We start from the raw sequence: 19,244 nt of genomic DNA, 5'->3' as shown, positions 1-19,244 counted from the left end.
TGCAGCTTTGATGGTGGTGATGGGCTCCCAGTGTACCTGTGGAGGTTTAAGGAGCTCAGGCCAGGGGTCACTGGCAACTATTACACCGGGGCGAAAGAAGACCCTGCAAGCAAGTGTTGTGCACCCTGAAAGCTTTCTGCTGATGTCCCCAAAAGGAGGCAGTGGGGCAAAATGTCTGGCAGGTGGACAGGCAGGGAGGCTGCTCCTTCCAGCCAGGCCCCTTCACTTTCTTGCTGGTTCTGCTTAAATCTTTTACGCAAATTTGTTTAGCATAAAAACCTGTTTTATGATACATTTTGTATTGTAAACTGCTTTGGATATTTGAAGGGACCAATATCCACATATCTGGGAGCCAGTGTGGTGTAGTTAGAGTGCAGGACTAGGACTTGGGAGAGATGTCGGTTCGAATCCCCCCTCCTCCCTGAAGTTCACTGGGGTGACCTGGAGACAGTGCCTGCCTCTCAGACTAGCCTACCTTACAGGGTTGCGATGTTTAAATGAGGAGTGGGGTGGAGGGAACAGCACTGGCCCCCTTGATCTCCTTGAAGAATAATGTGGGATGCAAATCATGCAATAGGTAGACAAACATTCGAAACGAATAGCGTAAATCAATTCGTTTGGTGGAACAAATTGGCTGAAAGCACGAGGGAGGCGTCGCCTAAAATTGCAGCCTTACCTTGCACCCCCCGCCCCAGCAAAGGCTCCAAGCCCAGTTCCCAAGGCGGGCGGAGCTTCTCCTCGCCACCGCCATTCCCTGGCCCATCAGGACCCTCCCAAGCGACCCCCGCCAACCAATGCCTTGGCCGGGGCGGGGAACGGAGCGCCGCGCTCTGCACGTGCTCGGAGGCACTCTCTCCCGCAGCCGGCCGACTCGGCTGCAGCGGCGTTTCCAGGGCGACGAAGAGGAGGAGGAGGACTACGAGTCCCGTGATGCACCGGGCCCGGGGGGGGGGGAACCAGCCTGGCACCAGCTGACAGCTCCGGCGGCTGCACAGGGGATGGAGGGACACCATTAGAATAAGCCAGAGAGCCCGGTCCACGGGAAAAGGGGAGGGGGGACCAGAGGAGGGGGGAGGGGCAGCAGCGTTGACAAGGGGGGGGGGGCTGCTGCTGGAGAGAGATCGGCAGGGAACCCCGCACGCTCCGCTCCGTGGTGCAGGATGCGCCTGCAGGGGGCGAGGTGATCGCAAGGTTGTGCCGGGGGCGGGGCGCGCAGCCAAGCAGGGACCCCCCCCCCCCATTTCTCCGCCAGGCCATCTGCAGCGGCGCGCAGGCGATGGGGGCGCCGCCGAGGCGGGGAGGGGGCCGCCGGCCCCTGCGCTGAGCGACGCCCGGAGGGATCCGCAGGGCTGCCGGCTGCGCCCCCGCCCGCCCGCCCGGGCAGGTGCATGGAGCAGGGGCGCCCAGGAAGCAGCCCGGCCGCCGGGGGGCGCAAGGCGCAGGAGAGCCATCCAGGTGAGTCCGTGCCCCACGCACCCACCCACCCACCCGCGGTCAAGGGCAGAGCGCAAGCCCGATCCTGACCCCTCTGCCGGCCGACCCTGCAGAGGGGCTGGAGCAAGGCAAGGCAGCCCCCCAGCCCCAAACCGCCACACCCGCCCCGCAGGCGGCTTACATAAGGTTTCGCAAAGCTCATCTCTGACGTGCCAGCTGGTGGCCCTGGTCTTTGTGGGTTGGCAAGGAGTGGGCGGGCCGAGCTGCCACACCTGCGGCAGCAAAGGGGGCTGAGGGGGGGGGGCGGGAGCGTCTGCCACCTCCTCCAGGTGAGGATTCCAGCGCAGGATGCGCGCCAGCCCTCTGAGCATGGCATGGGGGCCTTGCGGGCAAATGGCCCCGATTTCTCCCTCCATCTCTCTGTCATCACAGGGTGGCGTTTCGGAGGGTGGGGGAGGATAATAGCCTCTTTCTTCTCTGCCAGGGGACGGCGGCTGTCACTCCAGGAGGAGGAGGCTCTTCAGCTGAGCCGCTGGGAAGGGGGGCACCCAGCCTGGCATGATTGTTTTGCCTTAAAGACACAGGCTCCCCTCTCCCTCATGCTAAAGAAGAGCCCTTTCTTCCCCCTGCAGCGCTTCCCCCCTCCCTCGGCGCACATTTGGCTCCTTGAGAGTTGAGGAGGCTTCCTGGGAAGACCGCTGGTGGAGGCCCAGCAGCCAGGACGACTGGTGATGGTGGTGAGCATGGAATCCCCGGAGCCCAGAGCTCTGGACGCTGGAAGACTTGGCAAGCGGACCTCAGCTGCAGCCGGCCCCTGAGCCATGCAAGGCCGTGACCAGGGGAGCAGGACCCCCACGGTGGACGCCAGCAGCATGGAGCAGGCCTGCAAGGAGGGGGCGGGCAGCGGGGGTCTCTGGGCCGCGTGCCCACCTGCCCCCAGCCCCTTCTGGACCGCCATCTTTGACTACGAGGCCTCAGCGGAGGAGGAGCTGACCCTGCGCAGGGGGGACCTGGTGGAGGTCCTCTCCAAAGACTCCACCGTCTCCGGGGACGAGGGCTGGTGGGCCGGGAAAGTCCAGGAGAAGGTGGGGGTCTTCCCCAGCAACTACGTGGCCAGTGACGCCAAGTACAGCCGCCTGCAGGACTCGCTGGTCTGCCCGCCTCCGCTGGAGATCTCCTTTGAGGAGCTGGAGCTGGAGGAGATTGTGGGCGTGGGGGGCTTCGGGAAGGTCTACAAGGGGCTCTGGCGGGGGGAGGAGGTGGCCGTGAAGGCCATCCGCCAGGACCCCGAGGAGGACATGGCGGTGACGGCGGAGAACGTGCGCCAGGAAGCCCGGCTCTTCGCCATGCTGAGGCACCCCAACATCATCGCCCTGAGGGCTGTCTGCCTCAGCCCCCCCAACCTGTGCCTGGTGATGGAGTATGCCCGGGGAGGGGCACTCAACCGCGCCCTGGTGGGCCGGAAGGTGCCCCCCCACGTGCTGGTCAACTGGGCCGTCCAGATCGCCAGGGGCATGAACTACCTGCACAACGAGGCCGTTGTCCCCATCATCCACCGGGACCTCAAGTCCATCAACGGTAAGCCCTGTCGCTGGGAGATGTTGCTTCAGCAGTGAAGGGGCTCAGGGGGGGAGGTTCTGCCTAGTCCTGCATGCTCAGCCAGGCACTGATCCCGGCAGGGGGCTTCCCTCCTCCTCTTGTGTAACCTCACTTGCTTACCAGTAACCCTGAATGATACAGTCATGGACTGGTAGAGTTGAGAGGGTCTCCTTGGGATCACCTGGGACGTGGGTGGTGCTGTGGTTAAACCACAGAGCCTAGGACTTGCCGATCAGAAGGTCCGCGGTTCGAATCCCCACAATGGGGTGAGCTCCCGTTGCTCGGTCCCTGCTCCTGCCAACCTAGCAGTTCGAAAGCACGTCAAAGTGCAAGTAGATAAATAGGTACCATTCCAGCGGGAAGGTGCTCTGGTTCTCCAGAAGCGGCTTAGTCCTGCTGGCCACATGACCCAGAAGCTGTACGCCAGCTCCCACAGCCAATAAAGCGAGAGGAGTGCCGCAAGCCCAGAGTTGGCCACAACTGGACCTAATGGTCAGGGGTCCCTTTACCTTTACCTTTTTGCCTCGGGATCACCTAATTTCGCCCCCTGCAATGCAATCCCATCTATGGAGTCCCATCCAAGCTCTGCTCAAAAACCTACAAGGAAGGAGAGCCCACCACTTTTGAGGTAGTTCGTAGCTCTCCCTAATGTTTAGTTGGAATCTCCTTTTCTGTATCTTGAATCCATTGGTTCGGGTCGTCCTCTCTGGAGCAGGAGAATGTGCTTCCTGAGTCGGTGTAGATTTTGGGAAGGGTCCCGAGAGTCATGTAATCCAGCCCCCTGCAAAGCAGGAGCCACAGCTAAACTCACCATCTCCTCTGCTCCTGGTGGTAACGAGAAGGGGCCCGAAACTGGCCGGCCAGTCTGGTAACCTGGATAGCTGGGTTGGTGACTGGGGTTGGGGGCAGTGGCGTAGCATGGGTTGTCAGCACCCGGGGCAAGGCAAATAATTTGCACCCCCTAACCCGTGGATTTGCGCCCCCTAACCCGTGGATTTGCGCCCCCTAACCCTACCCCCCAGATGTTGCGCCCGGTGCGGCCGGCCCCCCCTGCACCCCCCACGCTACGCCACTGGTTGGGGGTGTCTGGGCTGGACGGTTCCTCTGGGTCACTGGTGGTGAGGAGGCCTGTCCTGCTCTTCCAAGGAGACCCCTAACTTCCAGCTGAACCCTAAGACCATGGGTAGTGAGTGACCTGGCAGGGGAAGAGGCCGAGAACTGGGGGTGAACCTTGCAGTGCCAACCCTGAATACTGTCATGTCCCTTGCAGGATGTGGGTCCCGGTCTTTTGCTGGCTGGAAGAGGCTCTGCCAATTGCCACCCCACCCTCTGTGAGTCCCCAGTCCCAGCAGAACTGGAGATGCATAGGGAGGGTGTGATGGTAGACCTTTCTCCTGTGGAGACCTTGGAGCTGGACCTCCCACCGGCCCCCACAACTGCTCCACTGGCTCCATGGCCAGATATTGGCCAAGGAGAGCAGCGGAAGGGGATTGTTCAAAGGTGGGAAGTTGCAGTGAGGACATCTCCATCCTTGGCCACTGTCCTCCTGGGCGGCATTGGTGGCAGGGAAAGTGAGGCCTGCTCAGGAAGGGGGTGAGGAGAACGTCCTCCCCCTCCCCAAATGCCAGCAGCCATCGAAATGGAGCCACGAAGCCCACCGCATGCTCAAAACAATACCTGCCAAACCAAATGACAGAGCCAGCAAGCGGTGCCCTCTGCTCGATGATACCTCCCCATTTCCTTCTTCCTGGTTCCTTCCTCAGTCCTAATCCTGGAGCACATCGAGAACGATGACTTGGGCGGCCGGACCCTCAAGATCACGGACTTTGGCCTGGCACGCGAGTGGCACAAAACCACCAAGATGAGCGCTGCAGGGACTTACGCCTGGATGGCCCCGGAAGTCATCAAGCTCTCTCTCTTCTCCAAGAGCAGCGACGTGTGGAGGTAATTGAGGGTCGCAGTGGAGGGGACGGGGAGGGAGGGAGGGAGGGAGGGAGGGAGGGAGGGAGGAAGGAAGGAAGGAAGGAAGGAAGGAAGGAAGGAAGGAAGGACCTAGCTCCCTTGCCCAGAGGGCAGCCATCTTTCTTCTCTCCAATCACCGAGAGCCAAACAGAAATGCAAACGGACCGGCTCTCCTTGTCACGCAGGAAGCTTCACCTGTTGAACTTCAGCCTGCTGCGCAGCTGATAAAAGACACAGGAGCACCCCCTGGGAAAAACAGAACCCCCAACCACCACCGCTTAGAGGGTCAGACAGAGAGATTAGCCGCTTGTGAGGGTGGGCCCTTTTTGATCCAGAGTTGGAAGGGACACCCAAAGGCCATGTAGTCCAACCCCCGGAATCGCAGACACCATGCTTGTTTTTATAACGGTTCCGGGGCAGGGAGATGGAGCGCCTTCCCTCTGCGGCTGCTTGTGGGTCTGTGGCCTCCCCCCACGGACTCACTCCTTGCCTCTCTCTTCCCGTCTCCCCTTCCCAGCTTTGGGGTGCTGCTGTGGGAGCTGCTGACTGGCGAGGTCCCGTACCGGGAGATTGATGCCCTGGCGGTGGCCTACGGGGTGGCCATGAACAAGCTGACCCTGCCCATCCCCTCCACCTGTCCTGAGCCCTTCGCCCGCCTGCTGGAGGGTGAGTGGGGGCTGCTGCTGCTGCTGGGGGTCCGAGGGCATGCTTGCTCAGTGCTTCAAGGGTGCGGGGGGCAGGCCAGGGGGGCAGGGGTCTTCTGGCACAGGTATGTGGTCTCTCCCACAGCTATAGGGCTGGGGAAGAGTGGAGGGACACAAGTGGGGATTGAGGTGGGGCGCCTTCAGCCTTATGCCCCCCACCAGTTGCAACCCAAGTCTCAGAAAGAGGTCAAGACCCCTTATTTTATTATCAAATAAAAGCGCCTCTCCCCCCACCCCCTTGTAGGACACTCTTTTCCCCTTGCTTCCTCTGCCAGGCCCTCACCCCAAAGATTCCCCAAATATCTAAACATTTTGCTGGGCAAAGGACGAGATGGCACCCCCAGCCCCACTTGTGTCCCCTGGGGAGCTCTCCCTCGCCAGGGGGCCCAGCCGAGAGCTTCCTCAATCTCCCCCCAGGCTCGGGGGAGAGGTGCTTTGTGAGGCCGCCTGGGGGAACCCGGTCCAAAGGGAGAAGCAAGCTGCACATGCTCAGAAGCACTCTCTTCCTGATTTCAGGGCATGCAGCCCAGGTCTCAGTGCTGAGCCTGAGCCTGCCATGGCTTGCCCTGCACTGTGGCAAGAGATTGAGGGGCTTAGTTGGCATAAAATTTGGGGTGGAGGGCATCCAATGAAAATGAACGGTGGAAGACCCCAGGAGGCCGTGTGGGCCACCAGCTCAGTTAGCTTTAATAGACTATGATGATGATTTATTACAGTATATGCCACCCATGTTGGACTCACAGCTGTCCATGGAGGCGCAGGTTAATTCTGTGTCCAGGGCAGCTGTCTATCAGCTCTATCTGGTACGCAGGCTGAGACCCTCCCTGCCCACAGACTGTCTTGCCAGAGTGGTGCATGCTCTGGTTATCTCCAGCTTGGACTACTGCAATGCGCTCTACGTGGGGCTACCTTTGAAGGTGACCCGGAAACTGCAATTAATCCAGAATGCGGCAGCTAGACTGGTGACTGGGAGCGGCCGCCGGGACCACATAACACCGGTCCTGAGAGATCTGCATTGGCTCCCAGTATGTTTCCGAGCACAATTCAAAGTGTTGGTGCTGACCTTTAAAGCCCTAAACAGCCTCGGTCCTGTATACCTGAAGAAGCGTCTCCACCCTCATCGTTCTGCCTGGACACTGAGATCCAGTGCCGAGGGCCTCCTGGTGGTTCCCTCATTGCGAGAAGTGAGGTTACAGGGAACCAGACAGAGGGCCTTCTCGGTGGTGGCGCCTGCCCTGTGGAACGCCCTCCCATCAGATATCAAGGAAATAAGCAGCTATCTTATTTTTAAAAGATATCTGAAGGCAGCCCTGTTTTGGGAAGTTTTTAATATTTAATGCTGTATTGTTTTTAACACTTGATTGGAAGCCGCCCAGAGTGGCTGGGGAAACTCAAGTCAGATGGACAGGATATAAATAATAAATTATTATTATTATTATTATTATTATTATTATTATTATTATCTGACTGGGTTGTCCCAGTCACTCTGGGCGCCTCCCAACAAAATATTAAAACCCCAGTAGAACAGATTCATGGAGGAGAAGACTATGCCCTGTCTCCACCGTCAGAGGCAGGAAGTGCTTCTGAATCCCAGTTCCTGAAACCGCAGGAAGGGAGAGTGTTGCTCCTGCCCTTGAACCTTCTTGCTGGTTTCCCCCAAGAGTTACCTGCCTGGTCACTGCAAGAACAGGATGCTGAGCGAGCCGTCGTCCGGATGATGCAGGCTCCTCTTCTTTTCTTGTGGAACCCCCAGCCTCGGAGGCAGTCTATCCAGATTCCTTGGGACATTTGGCCTCTGCGGGAAGAGGAAGCTGGGCTGGTTGGGCCCCTGGCCGGATCCACCAGGCTCTTCTTAATGCTGGGTTTGTTTGGCCTTCTCCTCTGGCCTTCTCTCTCCACCCCACAGAGTGCTGGAGCCCGGACCCCCATGCCCGGCCGGACTTCGGCTCCATCCTGCAGCAGCTGGTGGCCATCGAGCAGTCGGCCATGTTCCAGATGCCCCTGGAGTCCTTCCACTCCCTGCAACAGGACTGGAAGGTGGAGATTGCTGACATGTTCTACGACCTGCGCGCCAAGGAGAAAGTGAGTCGGCTTCTCCTGGCTCTGTATCTCTTGGGGCTCAGTCCCACTTGCCTTTCCTCTCTGCTTTAGAGCTCCAAGTTCCTTTTGTTGTTGTTTAGTCATGTCCACCTCTTCGTGACGCCCTGGACCAGAGCACGCGAGGCCCTCCTGTCTTCCACTGCCTCCCGCAGTTTCGGCAAACTCATGCTGGTAGCTTCGAGAACACTGTCCAACCATCTCGTCCTCTGTCGTCCCCTTCTCCTTGTGCCCTCCATCTTTCCCAACATCAGGGTCTTTTCCAGGGAGTCTTCTCTTCTCATGAGGTGGCCAAAGTCTTGGAGCCTCAGCTTTGGGATCTGTCCTTCCCGTAAGCACTCAGGGCTAATTTCCTTAAGAATGGAGAGGTTGGGTCTTCTTGCAGTCCATGGGACTCTCAAGAGTCTCCTCCAGCACCAGAATTCAAAAGCATCCATTCTTCGGCGATCAGCTTTCTTTATGGTCCAGCTCTCACTGCCATACATCGCTACTGGGAAAACCATAGCTTTAACTATACGGACCTTTGTTGCTTTGTTCCTTTTAATTATTCCTTTTCTGCCCCAGAGCTTTCTCTGCGGAAATCCAGGGCAGATCTACACTTGTGGTTTTTAACGCTAAGGAAGGGTTTTGATAAGGTAAATGGACACCTGTTGTCCTACTTTAAGGCGTTATTAAAATGTGGTGCTGCAGAGCAACCGGCAGTAGGTAGACAGAGTTTTGATAAAAGGAACCAAGGTTTAAAAAGTGCTTTCCTTTCCAAGTATGCCCTGTGACGCCTTGGAACAGCAGATCTAATACCGTTCTTATAGCGTTAAACAGGTCGGTGTAGATCCAGCCCCGCTCTTTACTGCTGAATCGGAGCCAACGTCAGTAGGCAGAAAACCCCAGTTGCCGTTTGGAGTGCTTCTGTTTTAAAGAGCGAGGGAAAGGCTGCTCAGACAAGGAGCTTTAAAATGCCTGGGAAGAGTGAGACAGCAGTTAAGTGGGGACAAGCCCTCAGAATTTGGAAACCGCAAGAAGGGAGTGGACTCTTGTGCTTAGATCCTGCTTGTGGGTTTTAGGGCAGCTGGTTGGCCACTGTGAGAACAGGATGCTGGCCTGATTCAACAGCCTCTTCTTGTTTTCCATGGAACCTCCAGATCCACAGGCAGTCTATCCTAATTCCTAGCTTCTTAGAGGCATTTGGCCACTGGGGAAACAGGATGCTGGAATAGATTTTGGGGAGGCATGGGGTGGTTGGGTGTGGAGGACTCCCTGGTCCTGAATGGGGTAACTGTGCCCCTGAAGGACCAGGTGCACAGCCTTGGAGTCATTTTGGACTCATAGCTGTCCACAGAGGTGCAGGTCAATTCTGTGTCCAGGGCAGCTGTCCACCAGCTCCATCTGGTATGCCGGCTGAGACCCTACCTGCCCGTGGACTGTCTTGCCAGAGTGGTTCATATTCTGGTTATCGCCTGCTTGGACTACTGCAATGGGCTCTACATGGGGCTACCTTTGAAGGGGACCCGGAAACTACAACTAATCCAGAATGTGGCCACCGGGACCACATAACACCGGTCTTGAAAGACCTACATTGGTTCCCAGTATGTTTCTGGGCAAAATTCAAAGTGTTGGTGCTGACCTTGAAAGCCCTAAATGGCCTCAAAGACACAGTATACCTGAAGGAGCATCTCCACCTCCATCGTTCAGCCCGGACACTGAGGTCCAGCGCTGAGGGCCTTCTGACGGTTCCCTCCCTGCGAGAAGCCAAGTTACAGGGAACCAGGCAGAGGGCCTTCTCGGTAGTGGCGCCCACACTGTGGAACGCCCTCCCTCCAGATGTCAAAGAGAACAACAACTACCAGACTTTTAGAAGACATCTGAAGGCAGCCCTGTTTAGGGAAGCCTTTAATATTTGATGAATTATTGTATTTTTATATTTTGCTGGAAGCCACCCAGAGTGGCTGGGGAAACCCAGCCAGTTGGACGGGGTATAAATAAAATTATTATTATTATTATTAGGTCATTGGGCTGATCCAGCAGTCAGGCTGTTCTTATGGAGCCTCCAGGTCCTGAGACAGTCTATCTAGATTCTTGGGTTCTTTGGGGCATTTGACCATTGTGAGAACAGGAGGCTGGACCAGATGCCTGGACCCTTTGGCAGCTGACCCAGCCTGCTCTGCTTATGTTCTTAATAATAATAATAATAAATTTTATTTATACCCCGCCCTCCCCAGCCAAGACCGGGCTCAGGGCGGCTAACACTCGATATAAAAACAAATTGATTGAAACACAACTTAAAAACAAGATTAAAATACAACATTAAAACATTAAAATTAAAATACAGCCTCATTTCAATGGAAACTCAAATCAAAAACTTTTTTGGGGATTAAAACGTCAAGTCTTCACCAAGGCCAACTATCCAGACTGGTCCTACATGGGCCAGAAAAAAGCTAGGGAAGTCTTTTTTTTTTTTTTAATGTTTATTAGAAGTTTAAAAGTTACACAAAAAGGAAAAAAAAGAGAAAAGCGAAGAGAAAAAAAAGAATAAAAATTTGCATAGAAAAAAAGCAAAAAACCCCCACAATACATCAAAACACAAAAAAATACATCAAAAAAACCCACAATATATCAAAATCCTTATCTTTCATTAACTTATTTCCTCGACCTCCTCACACCTCCCATTTTTGTATTCCAGTTGTTACTTATATCAGCAAATCCTTTCCGTCTTTCACTGCTTTCTATCTTTTAGTTATCTTAATTTATTTTTACCTTATCTTATCATCAAAACCTTAAAGTTTATTTATACTTAACTCCTTATAATATTTCTACTAAAGCCGTGTAATTTCATTCCAACATTTCCCAACATTCATTAATTTTACAATATTTCTCTAAATAGATTTTTATTCCCCCCCCCCCCCAATCTTCTTCCACCGTCTCTTCTCCCTGGTCTCGGATTCTGTCAGTCCTTTCTATCTGTTCAAAGCTAGGGAAGTCTTAGGCTGCCACTCAATGCTGGCAGACGTGTGCTTACTTTGCACATGCTCAGAGGGACTCCTCTTGGTTCAGCCTGCCTTGCCCTCGGGAGCAGGTCCTGGGGCTGAGCCGTGGCGGGTGGGCGGCTGGTCCGTCGGGTGGCCTTGGGATCCCATTGCCCGCTGTCTCCTTTGCCCCAGGAGCTGCGTAGCCGGGAGGAGGAGCTGCTTCGGGCGGCTGAGGAGCAGAAGACTCAGGAAGCCGAGCTGCGCCGGCGGGAGCAGGAGCTGGCTGAGCGGGAGATCGACATCGTGGAGCGGGAGCTGAACCTCATCATGATGCAGATGGGCCAGGAGAAGCCCCGCGTCAAGAAGCGGAAGGGTCACTTCCGGTGCTCCCGCCTCAAGCTGAGAGACGGGAACCGCATCAGCCTCCCTTCAGGTACGGGCCGGCAGCAGCCGGGAGCAGAGCGCTGGCTTGGCCGGCCAAAGAGCCTGGAGGGCGGAGGGCGGGCCGCCAGTCCAAAAGGGTCGCTTGCAGCACCACAACTGTGGAACTCCCTGCCGATTGAGATTTAGGCAGGCTCCTTCTCTGGACTCATTTCGGCTGCTGAAATCATTTTTGTTTAGACAAGCCCGGCCAGGTGTTTTAAGAAGCTGAATCGAGTTCTAATTTGCATTGTGTCTATTGCTATTTTCACTTTCCAAGTGAAAGTGGGTGGTGGTTTGGTTTGTTTTGGTAAAGTGTTTATTTATTTCATCTTATAATGTATTTACAGGAAAAAATTAAAGTCGTTTTTCTTTTGACAAGCTTTTCCAACTAGGTGAAAGAATCTCTGCCTTAGATGTTCCTTTTGTATTATTTTTAAACCTGTCTTTTCCGTCCAGTTGCCAAAGCCGTTTTTAGCTGTTTTTAATAGCGCATTTGTAAAATCGCCTTAGGGACGCAGGTGGCGCTGTGGGTTAAACCACAGAACCAAGGGCTTGCCGATCAGAAGGTCGGAGGTTCGAATCCCCATGGCGGGGTGAGCTCCCGTTGCTCAGTCCCAGCTCCTGCCAACCTAGCAATTCGAGTGCACATCAAAGTGCAAGTAGATAAATAGGTGCCGCTCTGGCGGGAAGGTAAACGGCGTTTCCGTGCACTGCTCTGGTTCACCAGAAGCGGCTTAGTCCTGCTGGCCACATGACCCGGAAGCTGTACGCCGGCTCCCTCGGCCAATAAAGCGAGATGAGCGCCGCAACCCCAGAGACGGCCACGACTGGACCTAATGGTCAAGGGTCCCTTTACCTTTATAATGTACTACCTGCACTTCCAGGAAACAACTAAAGTCGTTTTTCTTTTGACAAGCTTTTGCAACTGGGTGAAAGAGCCTCCGCCTTAGATGTTCCTTTTGTATTATTTTTAAACCTGTCTTTTCCGTCCAGTTGCCTTAGCTGTTTTTAACAGCATGTTTGTAAAATCGCCTTGGGACTACTGTAAACGGCAACTGATAAATTCAGCCCCAAAGAGAGCTCTGGCTGGCAAAAGGCAGTCTGGGGAGTCTCCAAAGCTCTCTTAATCCTTGCCCATCTCATCCCTTGCTCTCCTAGATCCGCAGGTTTGTAGAATTAAGAACACCTGGTGAGAAGCAGGAGGGCCATGATCCGGCCTCGAGGGTGGGTGGAGGGGCAGGCCAGGGACTGACGCCTCCTCTGTCTCCTTCCTCCCCATCTAGGCTTTGAGCACAAGATCACGGTGCAGGCCTCTCCCACACTCGACCGGCGGAAAGGCCTGGGGGCCAACGGCGCCAGCCCCCCCGCAAGCCCCATCAGCATCCCACGGCTGCGGGCCATCCGCTGTGAGTGAAATACAAAATTGTAGAGTCAGAAGGGGCCCTCAAGGGCCATCTAGTCCAACCCCCTGCAATGCAGGAATCCCAATTAGACCATCCATGACAGGTGGACACCCCCCTCCCAGCCTCTGCTTAGAAACTGCCAAGAAAGAGAGTCCGCCACCTCTTACTGTCAGAAAGTTCTTCCTGGTGTTTAGTCGGAATCTCCTTTCTTTGTAACCTGAAGCCATGGGTTCGAGTCCTACCCTCCAGAGCAAACGTGCCCCACCTTCCATGGGACAGCCCTTAAGATATTTGAAGATGCCCATCATATCTCCTCCTGGTCCCCTCTTTTCCTGGCTAAGCGTCTTGGATGGCCATCACCCCCCCAAGGTTGGTTGGTTGGAGGCTGGTGTTTTCCGGAGGCCCAGCGACGCATGTGTGCCCCCCCCCCGCCAGTCTTGCAAGGGATGCATTTCTTGGCTCGCAGGCTGAGGCTTCTACTGCTCCCCCTTCCTGAATATTCTGAGCACCCAAGATCCCACCGGGCAAAAGGGGAATTCGGTGGCTCAGTTTCATTTTTTTTCAATTTTTAAAATATGTTTTGTGGCCTTGTGGCTGCAGATATCTATTTTTATGAACTGCACCCAACCCTGTCAAGGGCTACTCACACCATAAAATCGTGGAAAATGTCACCCTAACGTTTAATAATAATAATAATAATTTATTATTAATACCCCACCCATCTGGCTGGGTCCCCCCAGCCACTCCAGGCGGCTTCCAACAAAACACCAAAATACAATAACCTATTAAACATTAAAAGCATCCCTAAACAGGGCTGCCTTCAGATGTCTTCTGAATGCCAGGTAGTTGTTTATCTCTTTGACATCTGGTGGGAGGGCGTTCCACAGGACAGGTGCCACTACCAAGAAGGCCCTCTGCCTGGTTTCCTGTAGCTTTGCTTCTCGCAGTGAGGGAACCGCCAGAAGGCCCTCGGCGCTGGACCTCAGTGTCCGGGCAGAACAATGGGGGTGGAGACGCTCCTTCAAGTATACTGGACCGAGGCCGTTTAGGGCTTTAAAGGTCAGCACCAACACTTTGAATTGTGCTCGGAAACGTCCTGGGAGCCAATATAGGTCTTTCAGGACCGGTGTTATGTGGTCTCGGCGGCTGCTCCCAGTCACGTCTAGCTGCCGCATTCTGGATTAGTTGTAGTTTCCGGGTCACCTTCAAAGGTAGCCCCACGTAGAGTGCATGGCAGTAGTCCAAGCAAGAGATAACTAGCGCCATCATAACAACCACAGGACTCACTGTGCTTTTGGCCCCAACAAAAAGCCCAAATTCAAGCGTTCAAGATCCACCGGGTAGTTTTATCCCAGTTTCCTACAGGCTGCCCAGACAGGCCAGACCTGATAGGGTTTCCCTCGTAAGAGCAATGGTGAGGTACGAAGGGCCAGTCTGTAAAATTGGCCGCCTCTAACCTGGGACAAGGACGGGGGGGGGGAGCTGTTGAAACCAGAGGAAGGAGCGCCTGATCTCCTCCCCTTCCTGCTCTCTCCCCCCCTCCTCTCTGGTGTTGCAGTGACCCCCCTGGACGGGACCCGGACGTGGGGACGCAGCAGCTTGGTGAAGAAGGAGGAGCTGGTGGGGAGCCAGAAGAAAGGCAGGACGTGGGGGCCCAGCTCCACCCTCCATAAGGAGAGGCTGGGAGGGGAGGAGAGGTAAGCAAAGCGGGGGGGGGGGCATGGCTGTGGGAAGGGAAGGGTTAAGGGGGGAGGGGGTTCCAGCCCCCTCATAGGATGAGTGAAAGAGGGCCTTGCGAGGGAGGAGGAAAGCGCAGGGTGGTAGTGTTGGAAGGGACCCCCTGCGGTCATCTAGCCCAGTGTTCCCCAACCTTGGGCCTCCAGCTGTTTTTGGACTACAACTCCCATCATCCCTCACTAGCAAGACCAGTGGTCAAGGATGATGGGAATTGTAGTCCAAAAACAGCTGGAGGCCCAAGGTTGGGGAACACTGATCTAGCCCAACCCCCCGCAAGGCAGGAATCGCAGCTAAAGAATCCCACAGGTTCGCGAAGGAGGTAGAGTGGGGAAAAGACAGGACGTAACCAAAAAATTACACAAAACTAATGAAATGTTGTGAAAGTCCCTGAAACGAGAAGTAATCGGATATAAAGTTAAGCTAAATAACAAAAATCAAAAAGTCAAGGGGGAAAATTAACCTAGAATGAAACAAAGACTTAACGAGATGCCGGCTACAAAACTCATTTCACTGAACTAATCCGTTTCCTCAGAAGGAAATAAAGAAATTATAAACCTTAAAAACTTGTCATTGAGGTTCTCATGCCTTTTTTATAAACGCTGTGAAGCGTTTCAGCCCTGCTCTTTAGTTTGGTTAAAATCATTTAAGGTTTATAATTTCTTTATTTCCTTCTGAGGAAATGGATTAGTTCAGTGAAAGGGGTTTTGTAGCTGGCATCTCGTTAAGTCTTTGTTTAATTCTAGGTTAATTTTTCCCCTTGACTTTTTGATTTTTGTTATTTAGTTTCACTCTATATCTGATTGCCGTATTTTCCGCTCCATAAGACGCACCTGACCATAAGACGCACCTAGTTTTTAGAGGAGGAAAACAAGAAAAAAAATATTCTGAACGAAACAGTGGATGTATGATTTTTGTGGTTCATGCTGTGGCCACAGACATAGGATTTGACGGTGAGTTTGGGGTAGCCCAATGCAAAAATCCTGAGAATCCATGTGGATCCATGCTTTGTAACCACGTTTTTGCACCATTGTGGCGCCATGAAACAATGGATGCGTGATTTTTTTGGTGCAGGCTATAGCCATGGACATGCTATGTGATCTGATGCTGAATTTGGAGTGACCCAATGCAAAAATCCTGAGAATCCATGTGCTTTTACCTCCTCCCTCCGAGGCAGCCTCCTTTATCTCTAGAGTCCCTTATCTCCCTCCCGATCCCTTGCTGATCAGCTGCTCAGCGGATTTGTTTCAACGCCCCCTTCCCTCTTTCTAAAAAATAAAGCATGATTTGCTTTTTGCCCCTTGGCAATTCGGCTCCAGGGACAACGCATTTGCTCCATAAGACGTACAGACATTTCCCCTTACTTTTTAGGAGGAAAAAAGTGTGTCTTATGGAGCGAAAAATACGGTACTTCTCGTTTCAGGGATTTTCACGGCATTTCATTTGTTTCCTGCGAAGGAGGAGACTTCTGGTATTGGAAGTGGGGTGGGGGGCCAACCAGGCAGCTACCCACCTGAAGCGGCTGAAGGGTGGGGCAGAAGGCAGGGAGTTGACCCTTCTTCTCCATCATCATCACCATCTGCTGATTCACAGGTTGAAGTCCCTGACGGAGGGAAGCAAGCAGTGGTCGTCCAGTGCCCCCAACCTGGGCAAGTCCCCCAAGCACGCCCCTCTGGTGGTGGGTTTCGCCAGCCTCACAGAGATGGGTAAGTAGGTCCTCCACTTCAGGGAAGAAGCAGAGGGGTTGGGGGCTGCCCTGGGGCCGGCCACCTTTCGCTGGAGGGGACAAGCCCTTGAGCATCTTCCTTTGTGGGGGCCAGTCGGGTGGGAAGCAGCAGGAGGGCAAAATTGGGGAAGGGGCCTTGATGTCTTCCCCCTCCTCTAACCTGACCTGCCTTTCTCCCTCTACAGAGGAATACGCAGAGCAGGAAGGGGGCAGCAGCAGCCCCTGCTCCCCCTACCTGCCCCTCTCGCCGCCCCCCGGGGCCGAAGGCCCCACCAGCCTGCCGCCGGAGGGTCCCAAGAGGCGGGCGCCCCCCTGCCACCGCCGCAGTGAACTGGTCCTACTGGGCTGCGCCTCCATCTTGGCCTCCATCGCTCTGGGGGGTGACCTGGCTGAGCTGGCGGGGGACGGGGCGTCCGGGGGTGGCCTGTCGGGACCCCCCAGCTCCACCACGCTCCTGTCCCTCTCCTCGCTCTCCGACTGCAACTCCACCAAGTCCCTGCTGCCCTCGGACAGCGATGAGGCCCCTGCCTGCGGGGCCCCCGAGAGCCCACCGCCCAGGGCCCCCCGCCACAACCCTCTAGTGGACGTCACGGTGGAGAGCTTCAAGAAGGACCCCCGCCAGTCACTTACCCCCACCCACGTCAGCGCCACCAGGGCCGTCAGCCGCGGGCACCGCCGGACGCCCTCGGACGGGGCCATCCGTCAGGGGCCACCGGGGCCCGACTGCCGGGGTGAGTGCTGGGGCGGACGGCTTGATTGGAATGGGGAGGGGGGCTTCTCTCCTGGGCCCTGGAAACGCCAAGAGATGTGCTGAGCACCAGTCAGTCTTCCTGGGGGAGTGAATGGGTGCGGGCCAGGAGAAGACCCGAGGTGGAAGGGGCTCTGGAAATGGTCCTGAGCCCCAGACATGGCTAGGCTGCCGGTGGGGAGAGCCTGTTTCGCCTCCTTCTGCAAAATTAGTATTTTGTTTTTTTGGGGAGACCTGTACGGCCCAGGACCGGGACTGCCTCTCCTGGTATGTCCCACGGAGGACCTTACAGTCTTTAAACAAAAACACCTCGGAGGTCCCGAACCACAGGGAGGTTAGGGCTTTCTCGGCTGCAGCTCCAATCTGGTGGAACGCTCTGTCACAAAAGACTAGGGCCCTGCGGGACTTGACATCTTTCCACAGGGCCGGCAAGACAGAGCTGTTCCACCAGGCCTTTGGTCAAGGCACAGCCTGACCCCCTCCTTTGGTAATCCTCACAGAACTCTAGCCCAATGATTGCCATTAATTTGATTTTGAATTGATTTTAAAATGAATTGATTTTAGAATGCTGTGTTACTTTTATTGTTCTTAGCAGCTCTGAGCCCAGCTTTAGCTGGGGAGGGTGGGATATAAATAATAAAAATTATTATTATTATTATTATTATTATTATTATTAAGCTATCATAGAATCATAGAAATACAGACTTGGGAGGGAATTCAAAAACACCTGACCTCGTGTTTAAAAATATCAGGGAAGGTGCAGTATGGTCAAAGGTTAGCCACTTAGATCAGATATCTACTTAGATCAGATATCTACGAGATCAAAAGATCAAAAGTTCATCGAAGATTGGGGGAAATTTTCAGATTATTTGAAATGTATATGTGACAAGCAAACAACGCTAGTAGGATTTCAAGAAGCTCTGTGAATGTTTGGGGAATATTGTGTTGAAGAAAAATAAGAGGGTGAAGGTATATAAATTGCAATATAAAAATTAGGAAATGTGTAATTAAAAAACTGAATAATGGGTGATTGTTAGAGAGGCTGAAGGAAGTCCAAAAGAGAAAATATGTGATAAATTTAGATTGGATATTATAAATGCATGTTGGAAAATTAATAAAAAATATTTATATATATAAAAAAAGGTTAGCCACTTAGGGTGGGAAAAGATAAATACCTGCAGCAAAAGTTTCCCAAACATTTTGTATATTTCTTGGGGGGGGGGCGGGTGGCAGGGTCCCCCAGAAAGCAGGACACACACAACTCCCTCGCCTGCCTGCCATGCTGATTCTCCTTTCCCCTCCCCAGGCTCGCAAGAAGCGCCGCCCTTCCCTCGCCTGCCGGACCCCCCCTCGCTCGTCCCAGCCCACCGCAAGGCCACAGAGCACCCCAACGCCTCCCTGTCGCCGGTGGAGCGCCCCCGGACCCTGGCCTTTGCCCCCCGGCCTCGCCCGGCACCAGGGCGCCACCGCATCGACCCCTGGAAGCTGGTCTCCTTTGTTCGGACGCAGGGGGGCCCCTCCTCTTCCTCGCCGGGTGAGCCCGCCAAGGGGGCCCGGCAGACCCTTCTCGACATGGACATGGAGGGGCAGACCCGGGACAGCACCGTCCCCCTATGTGGGGGTCGGGCCCCCTGCTGCGGCGGGCTGGAGGGAGACATCTCCCACTGAGGCAGCCTCCCTCTATGGACTGGGCCCACCCCACACCGGCCGGAAGCTCCGGGGGGGGGAAGCTGCGTCTCTCTGGGTCCCGGAGACGGGTGGACCATGCGGGGCACTGTATTTATTGATTCTGGGCATTCCCAGGCACTTAAGTGATGAGCCAAAAGGACAGCTGTTTTCTAAACAATGCAACAGCCCAGCCAGTTGGGGGCGCTGGGCTGACGTTCTGCCCCACGGGTGTGTGTCTGTGTGCGTGAGAGAGAGAGAACGTGAGAGAGCCAGGTTGATCTTCAGCCTCTCTGGAGTCGCATCGGATCCACGCACCTCTTGTGATTCCACTCATTACATTGCTTTTTTTTATATAAAAAAGGGTGTGTGTCAGAGAAGATGTCTGCCTGCCTTTTCTTTGCCGCTCGGCAGAATTCCGCCCGGATCCTGCATCCTTTAGGAGAGGGACCTTAAGGGTGCGGACCCGTTCCCAGTGTCCCGGTCATAGCTGTCAACATTTCCCTTTTTTAAAAGGGAAATTCCCTTTTTCCGAATAGGATTCCTCGCAAGAAAAGGGGAAAGTTGACAGCTATGGTCCTGGTTGGTTGGTTGGTTGGTTTGTGTTCCTTACATCTCCCTCCTGCCTTTCCTCAGAGTATCATAGAATTCTGGAGTTTGAAGGGGTCCCCAAAGGCCATCTAGTCCAACCCCCTGCAATGAAGGAATCACAATGAAAGAATCCTTGGAGGGCAGCCGTCCCACGTCTCCTTAGAAACCTCCAATGAAGGAGAGTCTGCCGCCTTC

General features: G+C 54.5%; 1 protein-coding gene and 1 long non-coding RNA gene across 3 annotated transcripts in view; both read left to right on the top strand.

Moving 5' to 3' along the window:
• The window catches only part of LOC310684888, a 239,051-nt gene that overhangs the window by 11,675 nt on the left and 208,132 nt on the right, over window positions 1–19,244 (top strand). The window lies entirely within an intron of this gene.
• MAP3K10 (mitogen-activated protein kinase kinase kinase 10) lies at window positions 1,373–18,838 on the top strand. 2 transcript variants are annotated; one of them, XM_083454898.1, is made up of 11 exons: window positions 1,373–1,455; window positions 2,067–3,012; window positions 4,797–4,977; window positions 5,513–5,661; window positions 7,606–7,781; window positions 10,952–11,192; window positions 12,466–12,588; window positions 14,144–14,282; window positions 15,913–16,025; window positions 16,231–16,776; window positions 18,100–18,838. In XM_083454898.1, exons 2-11 carry the CDS (start codon window positions 2,256–2,258, stop codon window positions 18,459–18,461), a joined length of 2,787 nt encoding a protein of 928 aa, XP_083311024.1. In that variant the 5' UTR covers window positions 1,373–1,455; window positions 2,067–2,255; the 3' UTR covers window positions 18,462–18,838. The 2 variants fall into 2 exon arrangements, with proteins under 2 accessions (XP_083311024.1, XP_083311023.1); XM_083454897.1 differs by having other exon boundaries at window positions 1,398–1,455; window positions 1,919–3,012.

Source organism: Podarcis tiliguerta (genome assembly GCF_965153285.1).
Source record: "Podarcis tiliguerta genome assembly, chromosome: 8".
Taxonomy (NCBI): Eukaryota; Metazoa; Chordata; class Lepidosauria; order Squamata; family Lacertidae; genus Podarcis; species Podarcis tiliguerta.
Note: the sequence above shows the minus strand (reverse complement) of the source record. Positions and strands in the feature narration are given on the sequence as shown.